Genomic DNA, 24,475 nt, shown 5'->3' on the forward strand with positions numbered 1-24,475 from the left:
ATGTTTTAAACATGACCTGGTTTACATGGAATATTGTAGGGCTTTAGTTGAATGTTTTCCTTGAAGAGGTGATTAGCAGTAGCTCAAAAACAAAACTACCTTATCACCAAGCTACCTTTAAGCATTATACTTCATGACTACTGTCTTATGCCTTGCTACACCTTTAAGCCTCACAACTGCAGAATAAAAAGAGTATTTTTATACTACTATATCACTTCAGAGCACAAAGGAAGAAAACATACTTAATGGAAAATCAAACTGTACTTTGGGAAACCCATAATTGTGAATATTCTATATGCTTTCTGTTAAAGAAGTTGTAGAATAGGTTGAACCATCTCATTGATTAGAGAATTGTGCAAAATATTTGAGAGAATCACCAACAAATTCATTACAAAGTTAAAAAGCCTCAGTAATGTTAAGTCCCTGATAGGCTTATAGGGAATTTGCTATTTCATCTGAGACTGATCTTACCAAAATGAGCAATTTGCAGCTGAAATAGTTTAATCATCAGCACCTGCACATTCTTGGGATATTCTCAAAGGATAGTTTCCCATTTCCGTAAGTTTTATGGTCATGAAAAGTTCAACTGACAACACCTTATATTGAATGTTAAGATGATGAATTGTTTGTGCCAGTGTATAGTATATTATGCTCTCCTTTTCTCATTGATAGCATTTCTTCATTGAATTTGTTAATACCAGAGAAATTAATATTAATAAATTTTATTAATTATTGTCATTTTAGATTCCTCTCTAAAGCATCTACTTACAATTATTGCAAAGAGAGATTTCTAAGAATAACTCATTTTCTACAAGGTAGTTATAATTTGTTTATTTTTTGCATGTGGGGGAAATTTTGTATTTAGTTATAAAAGAAAATCTCGATGGAAAATGGACAAATAGGTCACATACCTTTTATATTCTTAAAGATTTTTGTGAATGGTATTATAAGAAAACTTTTTAAAAATTTTACTTATTTATTCATGAGAAATACAGAGAGGAGAGAGAGAGAAAGGCAGGCAGAGGGAGAAGCAGGCTCCATGCAGGGAGCCCGACGTAGGACTGGATCCCGGGTGTCCAGGATCATCCCATGGGCCAAAGGCAGTGCTAAACCTCTGAGCCACCCAGACTGCCCTAATTATAAGAAAACTTACTTTCTTTCATGTTTCAGTATAGGAATAATAGGGATACATATTTAAGATTTTCTTAGTTAAAATGTCTTCCATTTCTTCCTGAAAAATGTAGTCATCAAGAATTTCTAGAAAGCAGTCATTTAGTATATTTGGACATTGCCTGTTCTCAAAATTGAGTAAACTCCTAAAAAAAAAAAGCATTTAATGGGAGTGTCTTGGACTCTTCCTTGGTTGTTTACTCTGAGAAAATTAGCCTGTGTTTTCATAGTACCTGATATTCATCCCTCTGGGAAGCACACAGATTTAAATTCAGTTTGTCTAATCTTATTTTAGGGATCTGATATAAAAATTAAATAAGAAAAGAAGATTTTGAGCCTAGTGGAAACTGAAGAGATCCCTGGTTTCCATAGTTTAAATATTCATTAATGTTGAAAGAAATATAACTCTGAACAAGAAGACATTTATAAGCATTTCAATGTTTTTCTTCATATAAGATCTCCAGTAGTTTTCAAAGTTACAGAAATATGTAGAATATTATCATATGCTGAAAATGTTGAGTAGACAAAGTTATTCAAATGAGCTAAGGGACGCCTGGGTGGCTCAGCAGTTGAGCATCTGCCTTTGGCTCAGGGCGTGATCCCGCGATTCCAGGATCAAGTCCCCCGCATTGGGCTCCCTGCAGGGAGCCTGCTTCTCCCTCTGCCTCTGTCTCTGCCTCTCTCTGTGTGTCTCTCATGAATAAATAAGTAAAATCTTAAAAAAAAAAAATTAAAAAAAAGCTAAGAGTCAGAAATGAAGATGAGGTATGATCAAAAAGTTGACATCTGTGGAAGTCCACTTGTGTTTTATATCCTTATTTTTATGTTACAGTTTTTCTCTTATAAGACTGATTTTTTGACAAAAGATATATTTGGAATATAGACTATAAAGCTTTTTTTGGAAAGAGGCAATGTGCACATTGATTTTTTAAATTTTTCTTTTGAGGGAAAAAACTGAATTGTGTCATTGGGCAAAGTTTTAAGTTAATTTGTCAAGAATGCCTAATTTCAAAACCAAGCAGTACTTTCAGGGGAAACAGGGAACTAAACCCTTCTTCAGAGTAAAATCTCTGATTTTACTTCTATAGATTTAGAAGTATTAAAAATATGTAAAATTTAGTGGTAAATAGCTAGACTTGTGGTCAAGAGTGTATCTTGTCTTTCATATTTAATTCACCTCTACCTGTCAAGTAATCCTGCTGAGTCAGATATAATGCTTTGGAGGAACTTCCATCGAGTCAGCATACAGTCATATCCCAACACTTCTGAATGGAAAACACTTATAGGCTCATAGGGACTATGAAAATTGATACTCCCCTATATGCTTGATAGAAGCATATATAATCGATGCAAGCTAGAAAATGGCTCTTGCTTAAATTGTTGCTAGATAAATAATTGTGTGGGGCATTTCACTTAATGATATAGTAACAGAAGTAATATGAATTAGTAATATTACTACTAATTACTACTATTACTGCTAATAATAATTGCTACATTTATAGAAGTTTTACTCTGTGCCAGGCACTTAATTCTTATATCACCATAAAGTAGGTGTTATTTTGCCCATTTTACAAAAGAAGAAACTGAGACACAAGACTTTAGATTTCTTCCTCCTAACCATGTAACTGCCTTTCTAATAAGAAATAATAAACAGATTTTTAAAATATATTTCTGAAAGTAGTAAAGTTATACTTACTATTTTGTTGATGATATTCTTGATTGTCCAGTCAACAAACTTATTTGAATGACTGCCCAGCACTTTATGGTCTTTCAATGTCAAATTGTTTACTTTTGGATCCTAAAACACACAGAAATATATATAGTGTATAAGAATTGCCACATTATTCAAAAGTATTTAAGAAATAAAGATCTAGGTGTCGGTCAACCTTCTATAAGAACACACTTTTGAGAATTTCCTCACAATATAATAGACACTCAAAGATCAATCCCACCACAATACAACAAGTTATTTTAAAACATGGCTGTCTTGTGAGAAAATTGGGGAAATCTTCGAGGCAAAGTATTGTTTTCCATGAACCTTTCTCTGTTAAAGAATCTCCCAAAGCAGGGTTTGACTAACCAGTTAATAGGCCAGATAGTTAATATTTGCAAACCAGATGTTAACAACTACTCAGCTCTGCAGTAGCAGTGCAAAAGCAGTTATAGGCAGTATGTAAATGAGTGGATGTAGCTTTGTCCAGTATAACTATTTACAAAAATTGCTGACCAAGCCACAAATATAGTTTGCCAACTCCTGCCCTAAAGGATGTATTTAAAGAAGCAACACTTTTTTTCTTCAGAAAAAAAAATAGAGACTAGAAGGCATGCCTACTATGAAACTAAATATAAAGAAAGTATACAGTAAAATAATGTCTAACTTGTTTTGTAGAAAAGGAGGTATAGAGCTTAACTACTGCACAAGATTGTGAAATAAACTGAACCAGGTGTTTGGAGTACAGGTGTTGCATCTTTTCTGTATTGTTCAAAGGAGAGGAAGGGAGATAAAGCTATCCGTGAACTTTCAGGTCTTGTTAAATTAATTTATGTGATAAAATTACAAGGATAACCAGTAAAAGGATATCTAGTATACATTCCAAACCACAAGGGGAAAAATGGACCAAGAAAGACATGCAAAGAAAATAATAAGGTACATAGATAAAGGAGGACAAATAAAAGGATTAATAGAAGGTGGTAAAAACATATTTTATAAATCACAGTAAAATTTTTTAAGACTAATATTAGATAAACAGACCTAGCCTTAATGCTATTTGAGACCTACCTGTAACCCAAATACATGGAAAAGTTTAAAAGAACAGTTAATGAATATGATATTAAAGGAAAAAGGAAACTAATGTTGATAACAGAAAAAATAGACTTAAGGGAACATTACTTAATGATAGAAAGCTTAATTCATCAGAAACATACAATTCAAAAATTGGCATGAGCATAATATGGCACCAAAACATGTAAAAATTTATAATTTCTAGAAATAGGTTGACAGATTTATCATCATATTGGGAAACTTCAACAAAGTTCTCTAGTTGATATGTCCTTAAAGATATGGGAGCCTTAAACGATGCAATTAATAGAGTTGATTTGATTAATAAAGAGAGAATCCAACTTAACAATTAGAAAGTACACTTCTCAATCACAAGTGGTACTTTTATCAAAGTAATCATGTACTAGAAGACCATAAGTGAAATCTTGATAAATTTCTAAGCTGCAGCTTTGTTTGATAACTACAATAATATGAAGTTAGAGATAAATTTTTTTAAAAAGATGAAATTTTAAAACCTCCTTTGAAAACTCTAAAATTACATGAAATAACTCCTATTAAGGAAGTATTATAGAGAAAAATTAGACCTGAACAATACTGAAAATACTCCAGAATTTATGGGATGCAGTAATGGTGGTATAAGGAAATTTACACCCTAAGTGCATATGTTAAAGAATCAGAATGATTGAAAATTAAAGTAAGCATCTGATCTCACAAGTTAAAAAGGAATTGTATAATCCTAGAAAGAAATAGGAAAATAAAGGAATGAAGGAGAAAAGAGAGAATTTTTAAAAAGCTGAATTGTCATTTTGAAAAGACAATTAGATATATTTCTGAAAAGATTAATCAAGACGAAATATTGAGTGCATATCAAGGATTATAATTACAGTTACAGAAGATAGTAAAAATAGACAAGCCAATTCTAAAGAAGAAAAATCTGTATAAGCTGTTACACTGAGGAAAGAGTTACTGATGCAAAAACATAGCTACAGTGACCAAGTAAACTAGAACGGTTCCCAAATAACACCACCACAAAAATGGCCACTCCACATCCAGAAGAGATGGCTTTGCCAATCAGTGGGCAAAGGATAGGTTAGTTGTGAAGAGTTATGGTTCAACTCTTTTTTTCCATGGATAAAAGTAAATAAGGTCCCCACCTCCTACCATTCAAAAACATTGATTCCAGATAAAGTAGGTACTAAAACGTGAGTAGCATCATTTAAACTTCAGAAGAAAGTAGAGAAGAATCTCTTTGTCTTTGAAGTAGAGAAAGATCTCCTAAATAAGCTATAAAAGGTGCTAGCATTAAGAAGAGATATTTTTGACTACATTTGAGAACTTCTGTTTACTGAAAGACTACATAATTAGATGAAATTTGACAGTTAAAATCCAAAATATATTTATAAAATAAACCAATAAAAGATCAGTATCCAAAATATATAAAGAATTGCAAATTAAGAAAATGATAACCTAATGGAAGAGTGAATAAAAGATATGATGGGCATTTTACAGAGTAGGTAATAACAAATGTTTTATAAACATGTGAGAAGCAACTTAATGAGCAACCACAGAAATGCAAGCTAAAAGCACCATGTGATACCATTATAAGCCTGCCAAATAGAAGACTGATGCTAAGAATTTGGTTGATATGGAGACTATGATTATGCACTGATGATAGGTCTATGTTTCAGCACAACCACTTTGGAAACACTTTGACATCATCTAGTAAGATAGAAGAGGAACTTCCCTTATTCATCACTCACTCCACTCTTACGCAGGAAAGCAGTGGCCTTCAAACTATGTCAATCATAGCCCACATTGTCAAATATTTTATAAGGGGATCCAGCACTCCTTAGAACAAAAACAAAAAGCATCAACAAAGAATATGTATCATTACTGCTTGTGTCACATTCTAAAATGTTCTGTTCTCTTTCACTTAAAGAAACTGTCAAGCATTTCTAAACAGATTAAAGAACCAACTAATGGGACCTACCATTAAAAAACCCTTACACATAGGCAAGGGAGACCTGTGCAAAAATGTTGTATCTGCATTGTTTATCATAGCCAAAAATCCAAAGCAGTTTAAGTCCCACTGATTGATAGGTGAGTAAATAATAAAATGACAATATTATAAGCAGTGAAAGAGAGGTGCTATATATACATTAAAATGTGACTAAGTCTTAGAAATACAATGTTGAGTGGAAAAAGCAAGTCACAGAAGTTTATAATAAAGATGATGAATTAAAGAACAAAACTCAAAGCTAGTGTTTAGGAGAGGAGCCACAGGGCAGTCTAGGTGGCTCAACGGTTTAGCGCCGCCTTCAGCCCAGGGCGTGATCCCAGAGACCCGGGATCGAGTCCCACATCGGGCTCCCTGCATGGCGCCTGCTTCTCCCTCTGCCTCTGCCTCTCTCTTTCTATCTGTGTCTCTCATGAATAAATAAATAAAATCTTAAAAAAGAGGAGCCACAACTTATGGAGGATTACGCTCTCCTAGACTGTTCTAAAGTCTACACACACACATACATACGCATGCATGTGCTCATTGAAATTCACTGGGTTTGGGTCATTTCGGTTTCTCTGGGACAAAATGTATGATGCTGTAATGTATATTTAAACTCGTGGCAAAGTTCTTGTTATGCAGAAAACAGATTATAGGCGGGAAATAATTGTGAGCTCATTTTCTTTCAGAATATACACACAAATATGTATACATATTTGACATAGCTATCTATATTTTTGTATACACTTATTTGTTAACATACCTATGTATTTTTATAGTGATATTTTAGAGTCTGCTGTTAGGATAAAATGCATGTGAGCCTTAGGAGCTCAGGTAAATTATTGATTATGACTTTGAAATGAACAGTCAAAATGTGACTGAAGTTTTAAAACCCTCTGTGGTCATTGCCCACACATCTTTTAGACAGGAGCATGTGCCAGGCTATCTATCTCTGGGACATTCTGCAAGCACCCAGAGAAAGTTTTTTGGCTTTGCATAGCTGAAAGTAGTTAGTAGCAGTACAATTTATTTGCCAATTAACTAAATAGAAAACCAGGTCAAGAATAAGGTAAATGTAGCATAATGTATATAAACTTGTCAAATCACTAAGTCCTACACTTGAAACTAATGTAACATTTTGTGTGAACTATACTAAAAATAAAAAAAAAATTGGGATCCCTGGGTGGCGCAGCGGTTTAGCGCCTGCCTTTGGCCCAGGGCGCGATCCTGGAGACCCGGGATCGAATCCCACGTCGGGCTCCCGGTGCATGGAGCCTGCTTCTCCCTCTGCCTGTGTCTCTGCCTCTCTCTCTCTCTCTCTCTCTGTGTGACTATCATAAATAAATAAAAAAAAATTAAAAAAAATAAAATAAAAATAAAAATAAAAATAAAAATAAAAAAAAATTAAGAGGATGAAGAAAATCAATGCCTTACAGCTATCTTTATGAACAGCTCATCTTTAACTTTTCTTTCTAGCTTTGAATTGAGAATTGAAGTAACTAAGAGGCAATTGTATCTGGAATAATGTGGTTCTCTAACTGTTCATCTTTTCTGTTTTCGGCTACTTTTGCTTCTCAACATTTAGAATAAAAGAAAATTCCCAATTACTGTTTGAACTGGGATATTAGTTTCAGACTAAATACCTATTTCTATGCTGTCTGTTGGTATTTTTCCAGCTAAAATTCTTCTAGTAGTTATAATGTCAGAATAAGATATGTCTTAAATGAGATTGGCTTTTAAATGAAAATCAATAGTGCATTTTCCATAAAACAAAATAGCTCTAAGAACTACTTCAGACCTTATCCCTTAAATGTAAACATTATTTTTATAGGTCCTAGGAAGTAATTTTGATTTTTTATTGCCCAGTGGAATACTAAAAGGGTGTGGCAATTATGTCTGGTAATAGGTTGTCTATTAAATGTTCTCATTGAAATGCATCCAGTCATTAAAGCAGACAATTTACATCAGAAAATTTTTTACTTTAATAAGTTTCATAAATAAGCTACATGATTTTTTTAAATCTCATGTAGGTTTCTCGTATTCATTTCCCTCAAGCAAGAAATAGAGTTTTGATTTCTGAATTTTTGCCCATCTTTTTCTCCACCACAATGCAGTCTTCCCCAACCCCCTCACCTATACACGTGCGGGTACTCATGCGCATGCACACACACACACATACGTATACACAACTTGTCTTTGAAACCACACTTGTTTTCTACTTTTAGGCTGCCTTCTCCTACTTTCCTTATGTTGATTTTTATAATAGTCATTGTCTTATAGTTGGTGCTTAACATACGGCCTCATATGTATGAAGCAACATAGTGGAAAGAATGTACACTACAGGTAGCTTTCCCGTCTTGCCTCTGCCTCTTCCTGCACTCATTATAGTGAGCAACTATTGAACCATTCCATGCCAAATGGAGAATGCAGAATCCATTTAGAGGATTGGGAAGATTGCATAGGAAAGCACCTATTACTGCAGTTGGCATTTCGTAGCTTAGCAGTAATAGTGTTAATATATGTTGTGAACTGTGAGAAGTAGGAGTATTTACCTTATTACTTATTAGCCTGCCATCATTTCATGGATGTTGGCAGAAGACACAAGACTGTGGAGTCAAAGAATTTATTACAGCAATAGCACTAGCCAGAGTAAACTGTTTTGTAGATTCCTAAGTCTAAATTCCTACAGGACAATGTGAAGAAGGCCAGATTTAATACCTACATGCCCACTGGTTTGAATTAACTGGAGTGAAATCTTGAACCTAATCTTTTTTAAGAGGTAATAGACTGCCCGACCTTTGCCCCGGTTTACATATTGGCCGGAGGACAAATCCATTTGCTTAAGAGGGAGACTCTACCTCTGTCTTCCAAGACTTTTCATAATATAAGTATCTTTAAAAAGATAGTTTGAAACATAAGTGCTTAATTAGCACTATGTCTTAGAGTGCTTGGTCTTGTACACTCGCTTGAAAATCTGATTGTTTTCTAGGTCCCTTAAAAGAAAATCCAACCTCCTGATCTTGGTTGGAAGACCCTAAGTGAACAGGCTTCAGCATATCTCCTGACTTCACTTTATATCACCACACTGGCCACCTCTCTCTCTCAAACTCACCAACAGCCTTTGTGTTTGTTCTTCCTCCAGATTATCACCGAGTTAGCTTTTTTGACATTGAAGATTCAGCTCAAATCAATCAGTGAGTGAGGCCTTATCTGACAGCCTTAATGTAAAGTAACTACCCAAGTGTCTATCACACCACTTCTTTTTTTCATGGTACAATGTTTATCAAACTTTTTATTTATCATCTGTCTTTGCCTTCTGGCCCACCCTGTCATGCAGAATATAAACTTGTTTTAGAACTATATATACATAAATACATATATAAGTCATATATGTGTGTATATATATATACACACACACATGCATATATATGTTAAATGCTTAGAATAATACTATTCAGTGTCTCAGTATTTATTGCACGAATGGATGGATGGATTAATTAATATTGCTTCTACTTTAGGCTTTTTGTTCCTCCTTTTTTCCCATGTACTTCTCATTGGTTTGGTCAATTCAATTTTGCTATTTGATTTCTTTTTCTTTTTTTTTTTTTTTTCACTTTTTTAAAGATTTTATTTATTCATGAGAGACAGAGAAAGGTAGGGACACAGGCAGAGAAGAAGCAGGCTCCATGCAGGGAGCCCGATGCGGGACTCTCCCGATCCTGGGTCTCCAGGGTCACACCCTGGGCTGAAGGCGGTGCTAAACTGCTGAGCCACCTGGGCTGCCCGCTATTTGATTTCTAATGAAGACCATTCACTCTCTCCAGGGTTAACAAAAACAAGACTATGACAGTAGAGAAAGTTCCCCCCCAAAATTACATAAGCCACCTACGTGTTAAAGTTTAGTTATGCACTTTTCTATTTAATATTATTAGTGATAAACAAGCAATTAGGTCGTCTGTTTGCATTCCTTCATACTGAGAACATGGTCTTTATAGGAGATTGTAATATGTGCTATGCTGTTTGTTGGCTCATAGAAAAATCCTTGTCTGGCTGTCAATTCCCATTAATGCCATGTGAGAGGTGCTTCTTGATTGGTATAAAACTTACAAAGGAGGAATTAAATCGCATATCTATCAAGACCCTATAGTTCCCATATTACTGGTTTTGAGGAGAAGTCAGAGGTCTGGCTTTGAAATGCTGAATATTCTAGTCATCCTATGACACTTGTCTTCATGTGAGAGGAATTGTTAAATGATGGACTGTAATAGGAAACAATCATTGCAAAATTTCAGCTCTTTGCTATCATTTCTTTGCTTTTCTGATACTCAGTGATTTGCCTAGCAGAGGATGTATGGAAGGCTCTAATACATTTGCTAGACCCTCTTTTGGAAATATATATATAGGGAACAGTTTTGATTTGTAAATTAAATGCTTTTTTATTTTTAGTTTCTGTCTCCCTTAGTTGATTCCACTAGGATGCAGGTGCTTTAAACATAAGTTGTATTTATAGATCCATATTTAACAAGGGTTCCTGTGCTAATCTTTTAAAAGACTGTTACTAATATTAGAAGTAACCATTATCTAAAAGATATTTAATCATAGTTCTACAGATTAATAATTTTTCATTTTCTTCATGGAATCAATGTGGTTGAAATCGATCATTTTCCTAAATTTGTTTGTAACAGCAAGCAAGAAAGGAGAACATCAAAAAAAGAGAAGCAGAGGAAAGGGAAAAACGTGCCCAAATAGCCAAAGAATTGGCAGAGAAAGAAAGACTTGAACGCCAACAAAAGAAAAAGCGCTTGTTAGAAATGAAGACTGGTGAGTACTGTCAGATTTGCTATATGTACTGTTGATTAGCAGTTTAATAAAGTTTTGTGAAAAAAAGAAGATATGAAAATTTATTTGTATAGTTAAACCATGAACTTTTTCTTTTATTAATGGCTCTCCCCCTTTAGTTTACTACCAAGTGCTTTTATTCTAACTGGTCATTGGTTGTAGGTAATGTTGGTCTCCTGGTCTATTCTTGTAGCAGCAATATATTTGCACTGTTTTGACTGCTACTTCAATAACCAATCTGTAATAGTTTATGTCAATCAGTAAATTAATGACTGTAGAAAACTGGGAAATTCTGTTGGATAGATACCTTGTTTTTTTCAACAAAATATTCTAAAGGAGGGAAAAAGTGATGAAGGGGAAATGTATTGATTGAAAGAATATGAAGAGACTTAACCAATTGCAATAAATGGAACTTACGTATATTCTTTTTTTTTTTTTAAGATTTTGTTTATTCATGAGAAACACAGAGAGAGACAGAGACATAGGCAGAGGGAGAAGCAGGCTCCATGCAGGGAGCCCAATGTGGGACTAGATCCTGGAACACCAGGACCATGCCCTGAGCTGAAAAGGCAGACGCTCAACTGCTGAGCCACCCAGGTGTCCCGGAACTTACGTATATTCTAATCCAAATGAACGTAGACAAAGGCAGTCTGAAAAATTTGAATACTTTTTTTTCCCCTTTAGACATGACAATGTTGCCATGAATATATTTTAAAGTATCTTAAAGAAACTTACCCTGAAATATTACAGGCAAAAATATGTCGGGGATTTCAATCAACATAGTCTAGCATGACCAGGAAAATAGGCAGTTGTGTAGATGAAACAAAATTGGCTATAAATAATAATTGCTGAACTTGAGTGATGGTGCTTGGAGGAAAGGGTATGTTCACTATGCCATTCTCTCTACATTTTATATATTTTGAAATTTTCTTTAATAAAAAGCTCTTGGAAAAAAATTAAAAGAAAAAAATAGAAAAATTACAATTTTACGAAGATATGTATGTATATATTCCAAAGCTTAAAGACACCACCTAATTTAGAAGCAAGAATTAAGTAAATTGTAGTTACATTTTCACTCCCTCAAAATTCTGGCTCTTCCACCTCTAAGCCACTAAGGATTGCAGAAGGCTTTAATTAAAATCCATCAACTTCACTGCTAAATTACCATAGTTTACAACTCAGGGCTGCAAATTCACCTAACGTTCCCCCAGGGGTAGACAGAGATGCCTTCTTTGCCTTTTTTACTTTCACTTTTAGAGGCATATTTTATCTTTAATAAAGCAAACTGAGTACCTTAATGTATCACACATGTTTCTTCCAGGAATAAAAAAATAATCATCTAAGCACGGGTTCTTGTTTAGAAGAGTACACTTGAAATTCAGGAAAAGTGTTAACTAAAATAGAGATCAGAAAGGTTTAACATTGATTTTTAAAATATGTTCCTGGAAATCGTTTTAAAATAATTGACTGCTGCCTAATTTACCAAACATTCTTTTATTTGAACATTAATTCATTTAGTATTGGCCAAAGAATCATCTGGATGAGTTACTTGATAGCACGTGGGCTGTTTTGTTTGTGGGTTTTGCCCAGACCCTCTGGTCTGTCATACAGAGCCGCTCAGCAATTCTGTGTTCTATCAACCTGGAAAGTTAAAACCTGATAGGAAACAAAAATTTTAACAAAATGTTAGATCCAATGTAATCTCAATAATGTGTTTGTTTAAATTTACATTTCTCCTGAAGGCATTTTGTTTGTAAGAATAAGTTCATTTGATTTTTCCAATTTAAAACAATACTGTTATGTTACAGAAAAAACCTAAAAAGTAGTTGATCAGAGGCTCTTGGGTGGTTCAGTCAGTTAAGCCTCTGCCTTTGGCTCAGGTCATGGTCCCAGAATCCTGGGATGGAGCCCCACATGGGGCTCTCTGCTCAGTGGGGAGCTTGCTTCTTTCTCTCCCTCTGCCTGCCTCTCTGCCTACTTGTGCTTGCTCGCACTCTGTCAAATAAATAAAATCTTAAAAAAAAAAAAAGTAGATCAAAGGACCATTACCAATAATCCTCTTATCCAAACAAGTAACTTGTAATATTTTGACACATCTTTCTTTCAGTTTTAAATTTTTCTACCTTTTAATAATAGCCATGATAGTGAATATGCACTATCTCCTGACCTTTCTGAATGTTTCCTGTTATTATTGTGATTCTTAATTTGTAATTTGCAAGACCTGTGTCATTGCCTTCTCTAGATATGCCATATTTAATTGCATTACTCATAATGAGATCACAGAACAATAGTTATTTCCATCTTTTCAGTGTGATACGCTTCTGCATAAATGGTTGACATATTTGTAATTATTATTAGAAAAGAGTAGTTTTAAGACTTTTTGATGCATGTTGTCAAATTGATTTGCAAAAATATTATTCTAATTTCACCAACTTTGCATATTGGTTTATGAACATGCTTTGGTTGAATATTCTCATTTTTAAAGATTTTTGTTAATAAACTAGAAAGTTGCTTTATCTTAATTTGCCTTTGAGTACTAATGAAGTTGGACATTTTTTCAAGTGTTTATTAGTCCATTTATATTTTCTTCTTTGTGCATTGTGTTGTCTTAATCTTTTTTTTATTAACTTACACATTTTAGCCCATTAAACATCAATATTTACCTTTTAACTTTATTTTCTCACCTTGACTATGTATTTTTATATCTTGAAATATAAAAATGTTTTATTATAATTATTGCTTTCATGATTTTTCTCATCTTTAAGTTTAGAAAGTCATCTTTATAGGGATTTTATATCCATTTTCAATTTTTTTCTAGCTTCAGTTATTCATAATACAATTCTGCTCCACTTAATTGTAATTCTTACTTAATCATTCATATACTAAGATCTATTTCTGAAATTTACTAAAACTATTCTAATACTTACCCATCAGTTATGGTTAATAATTGGTTTATTTTGGTTTCAGATAGATAATTTTGTGTTGAGAACATTAGTTCTCTCTTCGTTCTAATATAGTTAACACACAGTGCTATATTAGTTTCAGATGTCCAATATGTGATTGAACAATTCCATGCAACACCCAGTGCTCTTCAGGACAAGTGCCCTCCTTAATCCTCCTTGCCTATTCGCCCATCCCCCACCACGCTCCCCTCTGGTAACCATCAGTTTGTTTTCTGTAGTGAAGAGTTTCTTGGTTTGCCTATCTCCATTTGTCTGTCTGTCTCTCTTTCTCTTTCCTTTGCTCATTTTTTTGTTGTTGCTTCTTTAATTTCACTTAGCATTATACTCTCTTGCTTCATCCATGTCCTTGCATATGGCCCGATCTTATGGCTAAATAATATTCCGTTGTATATGTATGTATGTATATGGCATATATATATAGATATGGCATATATGTATATATTTATATATATACACACACACCACCTCTTTTTTATCCATTCATCTGTCGGTGGACCCTTGAGCTGCTTTCATAGTTAGGCTATTGTAAATATGCTGCAGTAAAAAGGTATGTATGTATCCCTTTGAATTAGTGTTTTTGCATTTTTTGGATAATTACCCAGTAGTGAGAGGACTGGATCAGATCATAGAATAGTTCTATTTTTAACTTTCTGAGGAACCTCCATACTGTTTTCTACAGAGGGTACAGCAGTGTGCATTCTCAAGAGGACAGTATTTTTCTATTCTTAATTGTTAAAGGAGATATGAATTATTTTAAATAAAGTTTTCTTTTGCATCTTTTGTAAATCACAGAGCTTATCTTATTTGACCTATTGAATTACTTTATAAAACTTTATACTCTATCTTCCTGAACAGGATCTGGGTCTGAAGTATAGGGCTCTCGCTTGATAAAAGTTCCCTCAAAACCTTAATATGCTAAGGTTCATATGTGCCAAGAAATTTTGACATTTCCCCAGACAGTGTTCTTCCAAGGATAGTCAGAGTAAATTATATTAAATAAATAATTTAAGAAAATAGATCTTTAAATACTCATGTGAATATTTTAATAGATTTAATCAGGAAGTCTTTTGATTATAAAAGAAAGCTCTCATGTAGGAAGATACTTTTGAAAACACTTGAAAATTTTGGAAATCAACTTTGAATTTCTTTTTTTCCTGTAGCCTATGGAATTTTAAGGAATCTAGAAATGTATTCCAAATTTCAGAGCACCTAAACATGTAATATTCTTACCAAAGTGAAATATCTCTTCTAAAACCCCAATAAATGATTATTTCAAATAATCATAATAAGGGTCTTTAGTTTACCTTTAAACATCGGAAGATTGCTAATAGAGAAGAACAAAATATTCAGTCTCTTAATATAGCTGTTATAGCTAAGTTAGTCATGTAAGTATCAAATATGTTACCTTTTTTACATTTAAAAATAGTACACATATGCAATCACCTTTTCCTTTCCATATTAGATGTAGAATATGCTTTTGTCAAATTATAATTTTCATAACATTTGGAGGCTTTTTGAAGTAGAAGTCAATAAAGTATTATATCTAATTAACAATTACGGAAAATATTCTTATGCAAAGTATCAGTTTTTGACACTCAACAGATACACTGGATTTTATGCATTTCCTATACTTGACAAATACTATCTTAAAACATTGTATCATGAAAAATGTAAGTTCTGTTTTCTACTTCATTGGTATAGAAAAAGAATTTAACAGGTCACTTTTATTTAACAAGAAATGGTTTTTGTATTTATTTGCTGGGATTATGCTGGTAAATAAGGATAAATAAAGTCCCTGGTGAAATGAAATTTGTAATTCTAAAGAGTCAACCAGACAACCACATATATAAGATAATTTCAGGTTATAATCAGTTAGATAAACTAAAACAAGGCAGGACAAAGAGATTGAAATGGAGACTGGCTGGCATGGTGGGTAGTGGTGATAAAATTTGGTCTTAGTGATCTAAGAATATTAATGTATTTGGAACTTACTAATTTAAAATATTGATTCTAAAATTCCTTAGAAATTGATAAAAGAAATGACCAGGTTCATGTTCATATCCTATGCTATGTATGCTAATATGGTTTATTTTCTAAATGTCTTATTGTGAGCTAAAAGTTTATATTATTTTTCCTTATGAGTGTTCTATTTTAGTACAGAACATAGTACTACTTCAATCTTTGTACAAGTTGTAAGCCTGGCTTTCCTAATCTTAAAAAGAAACATAGACAGGCAAACTGTTGAATTACATTAGTGCTTTGTCACCTCTCCAGACCAGGAACTTTTTGTTTTATCTTATTTTTGTATGTAGGGCATGCAGCCCTGAATGATAGAGGGAGAGAAAAATGTTCACATAACCCCGTCATAAACCCACAGGGAGCTTCCTTCCATATATTTTCATGACTTTAGTATTTTTACCATGCAAATAAGAACTGTGTTTTTCACAGATGTACAAATTCTTCTATCACCACCTGAGGTAGTAGAGTAAATTAAATCTCTACTCTTTCTTATCCGCCATAAATCATTACTTGCCCTTGGCAAAAGAGCAGGTAACTATTTTCAAGTCTACTATTTATTATCACTATCATTTCAGGATGTGATTTTTGTTAATAGAATGAACATAAAAGTAGAATAGTGGGCTAAATTTCCCTAGGAAGAAAAATGAAGCATTGAAAATCCTTTTGAGCAGCAAAACTAAGCAAGCAGAGAATCTCGTATTGTCGTATTACAGCTTTAAAAGGTCATTTTTCTCAGTTTTGTTTTCTTTAAAAACGATGAGCCTGGAGGTCTCTTAAATATTCACACATACAGTTTTGGTTATTTCTGTCGAATGATTTGTTATGACATTAAACAAACAAAGAAATTAACTATTTTCATGATGTCTTCATTTAATCAGTATGTGAATTTTGAATATGTTTTCTGGGATTGGTGTTTAAATTTGAATCATTTTAATTGAGAAAATATCCAAAGTATTAAATATCCGATGTAAAAACTAGAATGTATAGACACTAGTATTTATTTGTTTGAAGTGCACAGCTATCCTTATGTGTAATCATTTCTAGTAAGACAAATAGTAATAGCAATCTTATGTGATTATGTGCAAGTTTTTCGAGACTGCATTTCTGTTTCTTAATCATGGAAACGAATAGGGCATTTGATAATAGAATTCAAATATTATGCTTTAAGACTTCCTGAGTATGTAAGTTGATTCACATAATTTTTAAATAGCACATCAGAATGGCCTTGAAATGGACCCAGTGTTGTATAATTATGTTTTGTGAGGGAAGTAAATAAGAGCTTATTTAATGGAGCAATAAAAACTATATGAGCAGCTCCTATATTTCAGTCTTTAGGTTACAATTTGTTTATTATTTATTAGACTTAAATGTCTCATTTGGTACAACTTCAGTCTATTAAATAAAGAGATAATTAGCTTTTAGAAATCTGTTGTTTACCCACATGGCCAAAACGGCTCCTTTGTTTTCCATTCTGCAATTTAGAATAACTAAGCAATTAGGCCTCCATTTTAGAGGAAATGCATATTACATAAATACTACTTGGGAATGTCTCTGCCAATCTCTACAGATAGGCAATTAATGTGTGTACTTGCTTTCATAAAGGCTTTGACAATTACCCTGTCCTCTGCAGATATCATAAAACTTAGATTATTTTCCATAATGGTGTATTCTAGTTTTGTTCAGTGGTGCTTTTAGCTTTCTAGCATGTTTGGAAATTGATACATATAAATAGGCCAATGGTTTTAATCATTTCTCTATTTAGAAAAATATAACAAATAAAATTACACTGGCTTTGATATATTTCTCTTACCCTCATCTTTTATGGGGCAGTAATAATAGCCACGCCCTCTTCTGCCACCATTTATTAATCACATATTATTTGCCAGGTTCTGTGTGTCTCTTATTGCATGTAACACTTACAGCAAATTTATGAAACCATTTTTATCAAAGGTCGCTTAAGGTCGTCGTATGTGATCACAGATTTAACAAGCACTGAAGCCAGATTTTCTGACGAGAGGACATATGAACTATTCTGCTATTATGCTTGTAACACTGATGCTCTAACCATAGTGCAGGAAAAGGGGACCAAAACGAATTTTCGTAATTAATAACGAGTACTAGACCATACCTATGTATGGAGGTTGAGAATTATCTTCTCTGGAAACCTTGGGTGAGAGGGACAGCTCCGTCTTTGGTAACATAGTCGATGATTTTAAACCATGGATACCCTCTTCCTTTGCGTTGGGAAGTTTGAGGAGGATTGTTAAATTAGGAAGACTTTTCTACTCTGGTTCAGATTCTACTTTAATTCTGATTTTTCAAGCATTAGATTATCCCAGTGCCCAGAACCATGAGGGGAGTAACATCAGTACCACTCTTCCCCTCTGTAGAAGGGTTTTTTGATGGTCTGAAGAGTTCTGGGCCCAACCGAGTAGTCAGAGCTCAATGGTTCTGAAGGGGGTAGAAACGTCTCTAGTATTTTCATTACTTGACCCAAGTTAGAAGTGAAAGAACCAGGGAATCTTGTAGGATAGTAGTTTTTGGAAGGGGCACAAATACCTTGGTGTGCTTTATTTGAGAACAAATGCCCTTAGGCACCCTCACCCCCACCACCAGATCTACCATTTAACAATTTATTTTCTAACAGTATTAGGAGACCAATAATCCATGAATAGTATCGAGGACAATTCGTGGGAAGTTTTCCCAAGAATATTGCTAATAGTTTTGTTTTGTTTTGTTTTGTTTTAAGATTTTTTTACTTATTTATTCTTGAGAGAGAGAAAGAGTCAGAGACACAGGCAGAGGGAGAAGCAGGCTCCATGCTGGGAGCCCAACATAGGACTCCATCCTGGGACTCCAGGATTAGGCCCTGGGCTGAAAGCAGGCGCTAAACCGCTGAGCCACCCGGGGTGCCCAAATATTGCTAATAGTCCTATATGTTTTCATTTGTGTGCAGGAATCTCTTTCACTAGAATAACACAGTTTCATTGTGAAAACTCATTCAGAGTCCAGCCTTTTTGTGCACTGATACATGTCTGTATGGCCATGCAACGCCCACATACCATCCTCTGTCTCTTTACAAAAAGCCTTTTAGGAGAAAAATATGGAGAGGAGGCTCTCAGACTCCCCTAGCACAACATATCTTGAAACTGTGATTTTTTTTTCCTGAGTTGTGTGTGTCATTCTTTATTAAACATCTTTAGGATGCATCCTCATAGTAATTGGCTTATGGTTCATCCAACATTTAAGAATCATTTTGAAAATGGCTTTCATTGCCCTTCTGAGTATTTTGTAATATTTGCTATATGCTGAGTAAAAAATGACTCCCAATTTTTGTTGTTGTTTAAATTCATTTCATAATGCAAGATTAAATGCTAATTATGCTAAACATTTTGGGGAGCAAAATAATTTTGATCTTTATAGCATTGCATGGGTTGCTTCTAAGAATTTTACCAAAGAAAACTGTTTACACATATCACTTAGTTATGACTTTTCTCTTACCAAGCCCAGATTCACCCTGGGTTCATATTCGAGGGCAGAAATCCTAGCAATCTTAATCTTTGTACCACATGGAGAACATTATAACTTCAACAACATAAGCTACAATCATGGTGCGTATTTTGTGCATGTAACATTGACTACTCCTTGGGTAACGTTCCCTCCCAACCCTTTCTTACATGTTGTATACTTTCCAAACCAGTGGGCCATTGTCATGATGAGCTCTCCTATGTCACATTACCAATTCTGAGTAAAAGTAGTATTTGTATTTGAAGTTTTTTTTTTTTTAATTTCAGAGACAGACTGTGAGTATTGTCTTAATTTCAGACGTAATCATAGATCTCTCCATTTTTTAAGAAACTTATCCCACTCCTATTACCTAATGCATACTCTTCATGTATTGTGTATATGTCTTTATTTAACATTTACCCTGTAGAAACACAGACATCCAGAGAGAGCAACTTTTGAACTTGATTGGTGCCTGCGTAGAGTCCAGTTCAGCACTTCAAAAAAAAAAAAAAAAAGAAAAAAAAATTCTATCCCAGTTGAAAAAGAGGTAAAATGTATGCCACCCTTGAAGCCTGTTACATATTGGCACCAATCAAAAAGCTAATAATGACCAGTCAGACAAAATTGTAAAAGAAACTGGATTGCTTAGGGCTTGGGGCAGCTGAATCCACTCTGTGTCTGCAACCCCTTTGCAACCCAAAACTAAAAAATGCCCCGAAAACCAGAAATTTTTAAGTAACTTCAGTGTCTAAGCTCATTCGATGCCAAACCTGGCCTGAACTGAGAGGAGTCCCCATCGAAGCAGAAATATAATGAGTTTAATTAGAGGATATTGCCCTAGGTTATTCTGGATATGTTGTTATTTTACAGCGTATGCATGTTCTTGACCTTCCTACAGTCTGCAAAACAGATTCTAAAACATCTGATTGTAGAGTTGGTGGATAAGAGACTGAATATGTACTTCTCAATGCCTGTTCTGTCTTCTGTTGAACTGGTTATAGCATCCACTCTGCCTCAGGTACACTCATTCCTACTTCTCTGAGCTTATTTCTGGTGTCGTCCTTGCCATAAATACCTTCCCTCTAATTCTTAACTGAATCAAACAAAATCTTGTTTGTTTTAATTTGGGCATTCTCTAAAATGTCTTCTCTGAATATCTGTCCTTGATAATAGACAATCTTTTTTTGTAAACCATTATAGCCTTGCCACAAAACTTAGTGTATGGACTGTTTGCTTATACTCATTTCATTTGCTTAGTCCCATGCTTCTAATAGATTTTACATTTTTCAAGAACTTGGCCTTCAGCATTCTTTATCTCATAGGACCTAGCCCATGGTGTGGGCAAGTAAATACCACAGAAGACATGCATAAGATTTGTCAAATAGTTGATAAAAATGTAACTGGTCAAATGACATCTCTTCATTTTTGTGTTCAGTTTAGCATGTTGTTATTTATGTGTAAAGTAAAAATACACATCAAACTACAGAACCTTGAGCCCTATTAGCCTGTGCCTGTTTTTATAAATAAAATTTTATGGGAAGATAGCCACACTCACTCCTTCACATATTGTCTTTGACAGCCTTGGTGCTGCAGGTGGAGAGTTGAGCAATGGAACACAGTGCGTATGTCCCAGAAAGCCTAAAATATTTGCTATCTTGTGTTTTACAGAAAAAGTTTGTCAGCTCCTGATACTGATTAATAATCTATAGAGACTATTCTTTTATTTTTATGGCACAATATGGGGGGGGGCAAAAAAACTACTCCGTTAACTTTTTTCGTCCTCCTGTATCCAAAAGCATGCATTTGCTAAATGGCCAATATGTGTAAGAAAATGAGGATCTTGTAGTTAAGTAAACAAAAATATTGATAAAAATTAATGGCGATTGTTAGGGAAAAGTAAATCAGCACAGAAAGAGAATCATGTGATTTTTAGATTCTATTAATTTAAAATGAAAAGTTGTGCAGTTGAACTTTTGAAATGCTAGCAAGCATCTGGACTGCCAATTGTTCAAGTTACCAATCCAGCACAACTATTGTGCTGTTATCCTTTTATCCCAGCTCATAGTCCCCAGTATTGCTGTACTATTGTTTGTATATCTTTTGAGATGAAAATATCAATGTGTCAGAAGGTCATAGGGGAAGCCAGGTTTTTATTTCTTTATTAATAGGCTGTCTCTTTTCTCTTCCTATTTTTGGTCATTTTGACATTAAATTCTTAAGGTTGAAGGAAATCCATTCAGTGGTTGCTGAACTTGGACATGAAGGTTGCTAAGTCTAAAGTGATTATCTTGCCATTTTAAAAAAGGACCTCAGTAGTATTTCACTTTTGATGATGAATTTAAAAAATCCTAGGGCAGATGGGGAAAATTAAACAGAGATACTGAATATTTATGTGTTACTTGAAAATGGTATAAATAGGCATTAATGTTTAGATGAAATAAGATGTTATTTTGTAATATGATTTTAAAATATTGTTTCCTGGATAGCTTCCTTCCTCAGATATCTAGTGTTCCTCAAGAAAATTAGAAGCAGCATAATATTAACAGAGTTAACATTGAGGGCAGCCTTACCACAAGCTAGGATGCCCCAAGGCAGGAAGAATTTGACAGAGTAGTGTAATAATAGAAAACACATGACTGACTGTTTTTGGAACAAGCAATTCTTGGGAGACCATTGCCTGGGTAGAATGAACTGTCACCGTAGAACTTCCACCAATAATTATCATTAATGGTTAAAGGTGACAGTAATTTCAGTTCAGTACAATCCTTTGAAGGTTTGTTTTTAAACTTGTAGTACTATCCATGCAGTAACTCTTGCAAAGTCGAAACATTTTTTTGTCAAATTAGTGTTGAGTTAGAGGCTCCATCAGGAACTTGTAAGTGTTGTGTGAAGGTTCAGTGCCTTTAGAAGCTGGATAGTTTTCCCCCCAAAGTCATCCTGACTTTGATTCTCTGACTTGCCATTAGTTCTAAGATTCTAAATGTGTAACGGTTCCTCTTTTTAACTGCAAAGTAGCCCTCAAATGTTGTGAAGTCAAAAAGGTTGGTGAACAAAAGGGATGATCTTAATTCCAAAGACAAGACTTAAGAGAAAGGCAGTCTTTTTATTGTACTTCAGGTATATTTTATAAGTATTGATTCTGCTGCTGAATTGCAATTATGATCTCTTGTTTCTGGTGGATAGTCTTAATGCTCATTAGATTGTATTTGCCTTTGTAGTCATATATCAATAAAAGGGATTTTTTGTTTTGTTATACTTTGCCTTTATGCAGTTTTTTTTTTTTTTTTAAGATTTTTATTTATTTATTCATGAGAGAGAGAGGTAGAGACCTAGGCAGAGGGAAGGGCAGGTTCCCCGCAGGGAGCCTGATGCAGAACTCCATCTCAGGACCCCAGATCACGACCTGAGCCAAAGGCAGACTCTCAACTACTGAGCTACCTAGGTGCCCGCCTTGATGTAGTTTAATATTTATTATAGAACAATGTTGATTTTTCAAAAAAGTGTAATGTCTTTTGGTAGTCACTTGGTATTATTTCTTGAATGTGTGGAGTGTTTTTATTAAATATTAAATCAGTCAAAAAATAAATTACTAAATATTTTAATTATCATACCAAAAAAAAAAAAAAGATAATCCTGCCACTTTGCTGTACCTCTGTTGATTATACTCTTATTTCAACTTTGGTAGAGGAAAATATCATTTATGATCATTAGAAATATCTTTCATTCTTGCAAAAAGACCCTGCAACCTTTTTAGGGACCTTTACCCATGGGATTCTAAAGGAATGTGGTCTAAGGCAACATGGCATTTGGGTTATACTGTGTTCTGATTGACTCAGATTTTGACACTTTTAAGACACACAGCATTGCAATCTGAGGAAATGCCATTTCCTAAATCATGGTATCTGCTGAGACTGAATGTAAAATGTCTCCGTGTTACATTTGGAGGCATAATGGAGAGTTTAAAAACGGTTCTTGCTCCACTTGGAAAATTAGGAGAGCCCAAATGATGCTGAGCTCTGTTCAGAACTGCCTGATTTACTTGTGGTGTGGGAAAGCTTGGGAAGATGTACTGTTTTTCAGATCTTTCCACTCCCCCCATGAGAAAATTTCCATTTTATGTTTGGACCATCTTATTTCTAAAGCATTACACTTGAATACAATAGAAACGGAATACCAACCAAGTAGCCATTCATCAACTCTAAAAAGGGGAAGGTAAGAAATGAAAATTATCTCCAGTAGTGTTTAGCAATGTAGAATCTTAGGAACTCTTGGAGGTATAAAAATTTCCATCGGAGTATTACGACTTAGCTAGGCTAGGCTTGAATGTGCGCACGTGCTTTTAGCCTGCTCCCATTTAAGCACAGTTAATACTGAAAACAGAAATAAAACGTCTTAAGAATTTGGTGTATTCCTCCTAGAAACTTTTCAGAGGCCTCTGTGGAATAAAGGTTTAGCTAAATTCATTAATTAGATGATATTTATCTTTTATAAAATACAAGAAAAGAGGAAAGTGACTTGAAGCATTTACTATAGTTACTTTACATGATATTTCAGCTAATGTTCTAATTTGGCTATAAAAGATTTGCTTCTTTAAACATGAAAATCAAACATAATATTATTTCTCAATTAATCTTACGAAAATAAGACTCTTTTATACAAAATTAGCCATGTCTTTAAAAAAATAACCTTTTAAAGTGAGCTGCTGTTTCTAATGTAGTATCTTTCTGTAGCAGGTGTTTAATAAGTGCTGTTAAAATATTTATGGAATTCACGTCTGTGAAGCGGAAATTCCTCAGTTGTCCACATTGTAATTGAGCTGGCCACTTAATAGTGTACTTGGCCCAACTCTAGGACGAGATATGGCATCTGTCCAGTTTGTTTTAGGTGCTCCTTATGGTATCAGTAACAAATAGGTATTTCACTGTCAGGAGAACAAACTCAGATGTGCAAAGATATAAGGTGTTATAAATGAAGTTTAATTTCTGACTCTGAAACATCTGCCCGCATGATGGCAAACAGCTTAGTCATTTCTCTCTGTATATGTGTTTCAGCTCAGTGATTCCAGCATCAGATTCAGTTATTCTTGTTTGAAATACCCTTCCATGCTCTCGTCTTGCTGTCCTCTCTAAAACAGATTCCAAGCTCGAAAGCCAGCTTGCATGCCCTTCTACAGGTGGACACTCTTCTTGATTCAGTTCT

The 24,475-nt window shown here is 34.2% G+C and overlaps 1 protein-coding gene across 18 annotated transcripts in view; it reads left to right on the forward strand.

Moving 5' to 3' along the window:
- Window positions 1–24,475, forward strand: part of DIAPH3 (diaphanous related formin 3) — a 512,559-nt gene that overhangs the window by 333,481 nt on the left and 154,603 nt on the right. For 16 of the 18 annotated variants that reach the window (XR_013355826.1, XR_013355823.1, XR_013355825.1 and 13 more), the window contains one exon: window positions 10,634–10,769. Coding sequence is in view for 11 of the 18 variants with exons in the window: in XM_077855466.1 (XP_077711592.1) it covers window positions 10,634–10,769 (136 nt within the window). In the remaining 7 variants the exon portion in view is untranslated. Of the gene's footprint in view, window positions 1–744; window positions 816–10,633; window positions 10,770–24,475 lie in introns of those variants that run through there. The other 2 variants (XR_013355827.1, XM_077855471.1) reach the window with 2 other exon arrangements.

This window comes from Canis aureus, chromosome 17 (genome assembly GCF_053574225.1).
Source record: "Canis aureus isolate CA01 chromosome 17, VMU_Caureus_v.1.0, whole genome shotgun sequence".
NCBI lineage: Eukaryota > Metazoa > Chordata > Mammalia > Carnivora > Canidae > Canis > Canis aureus.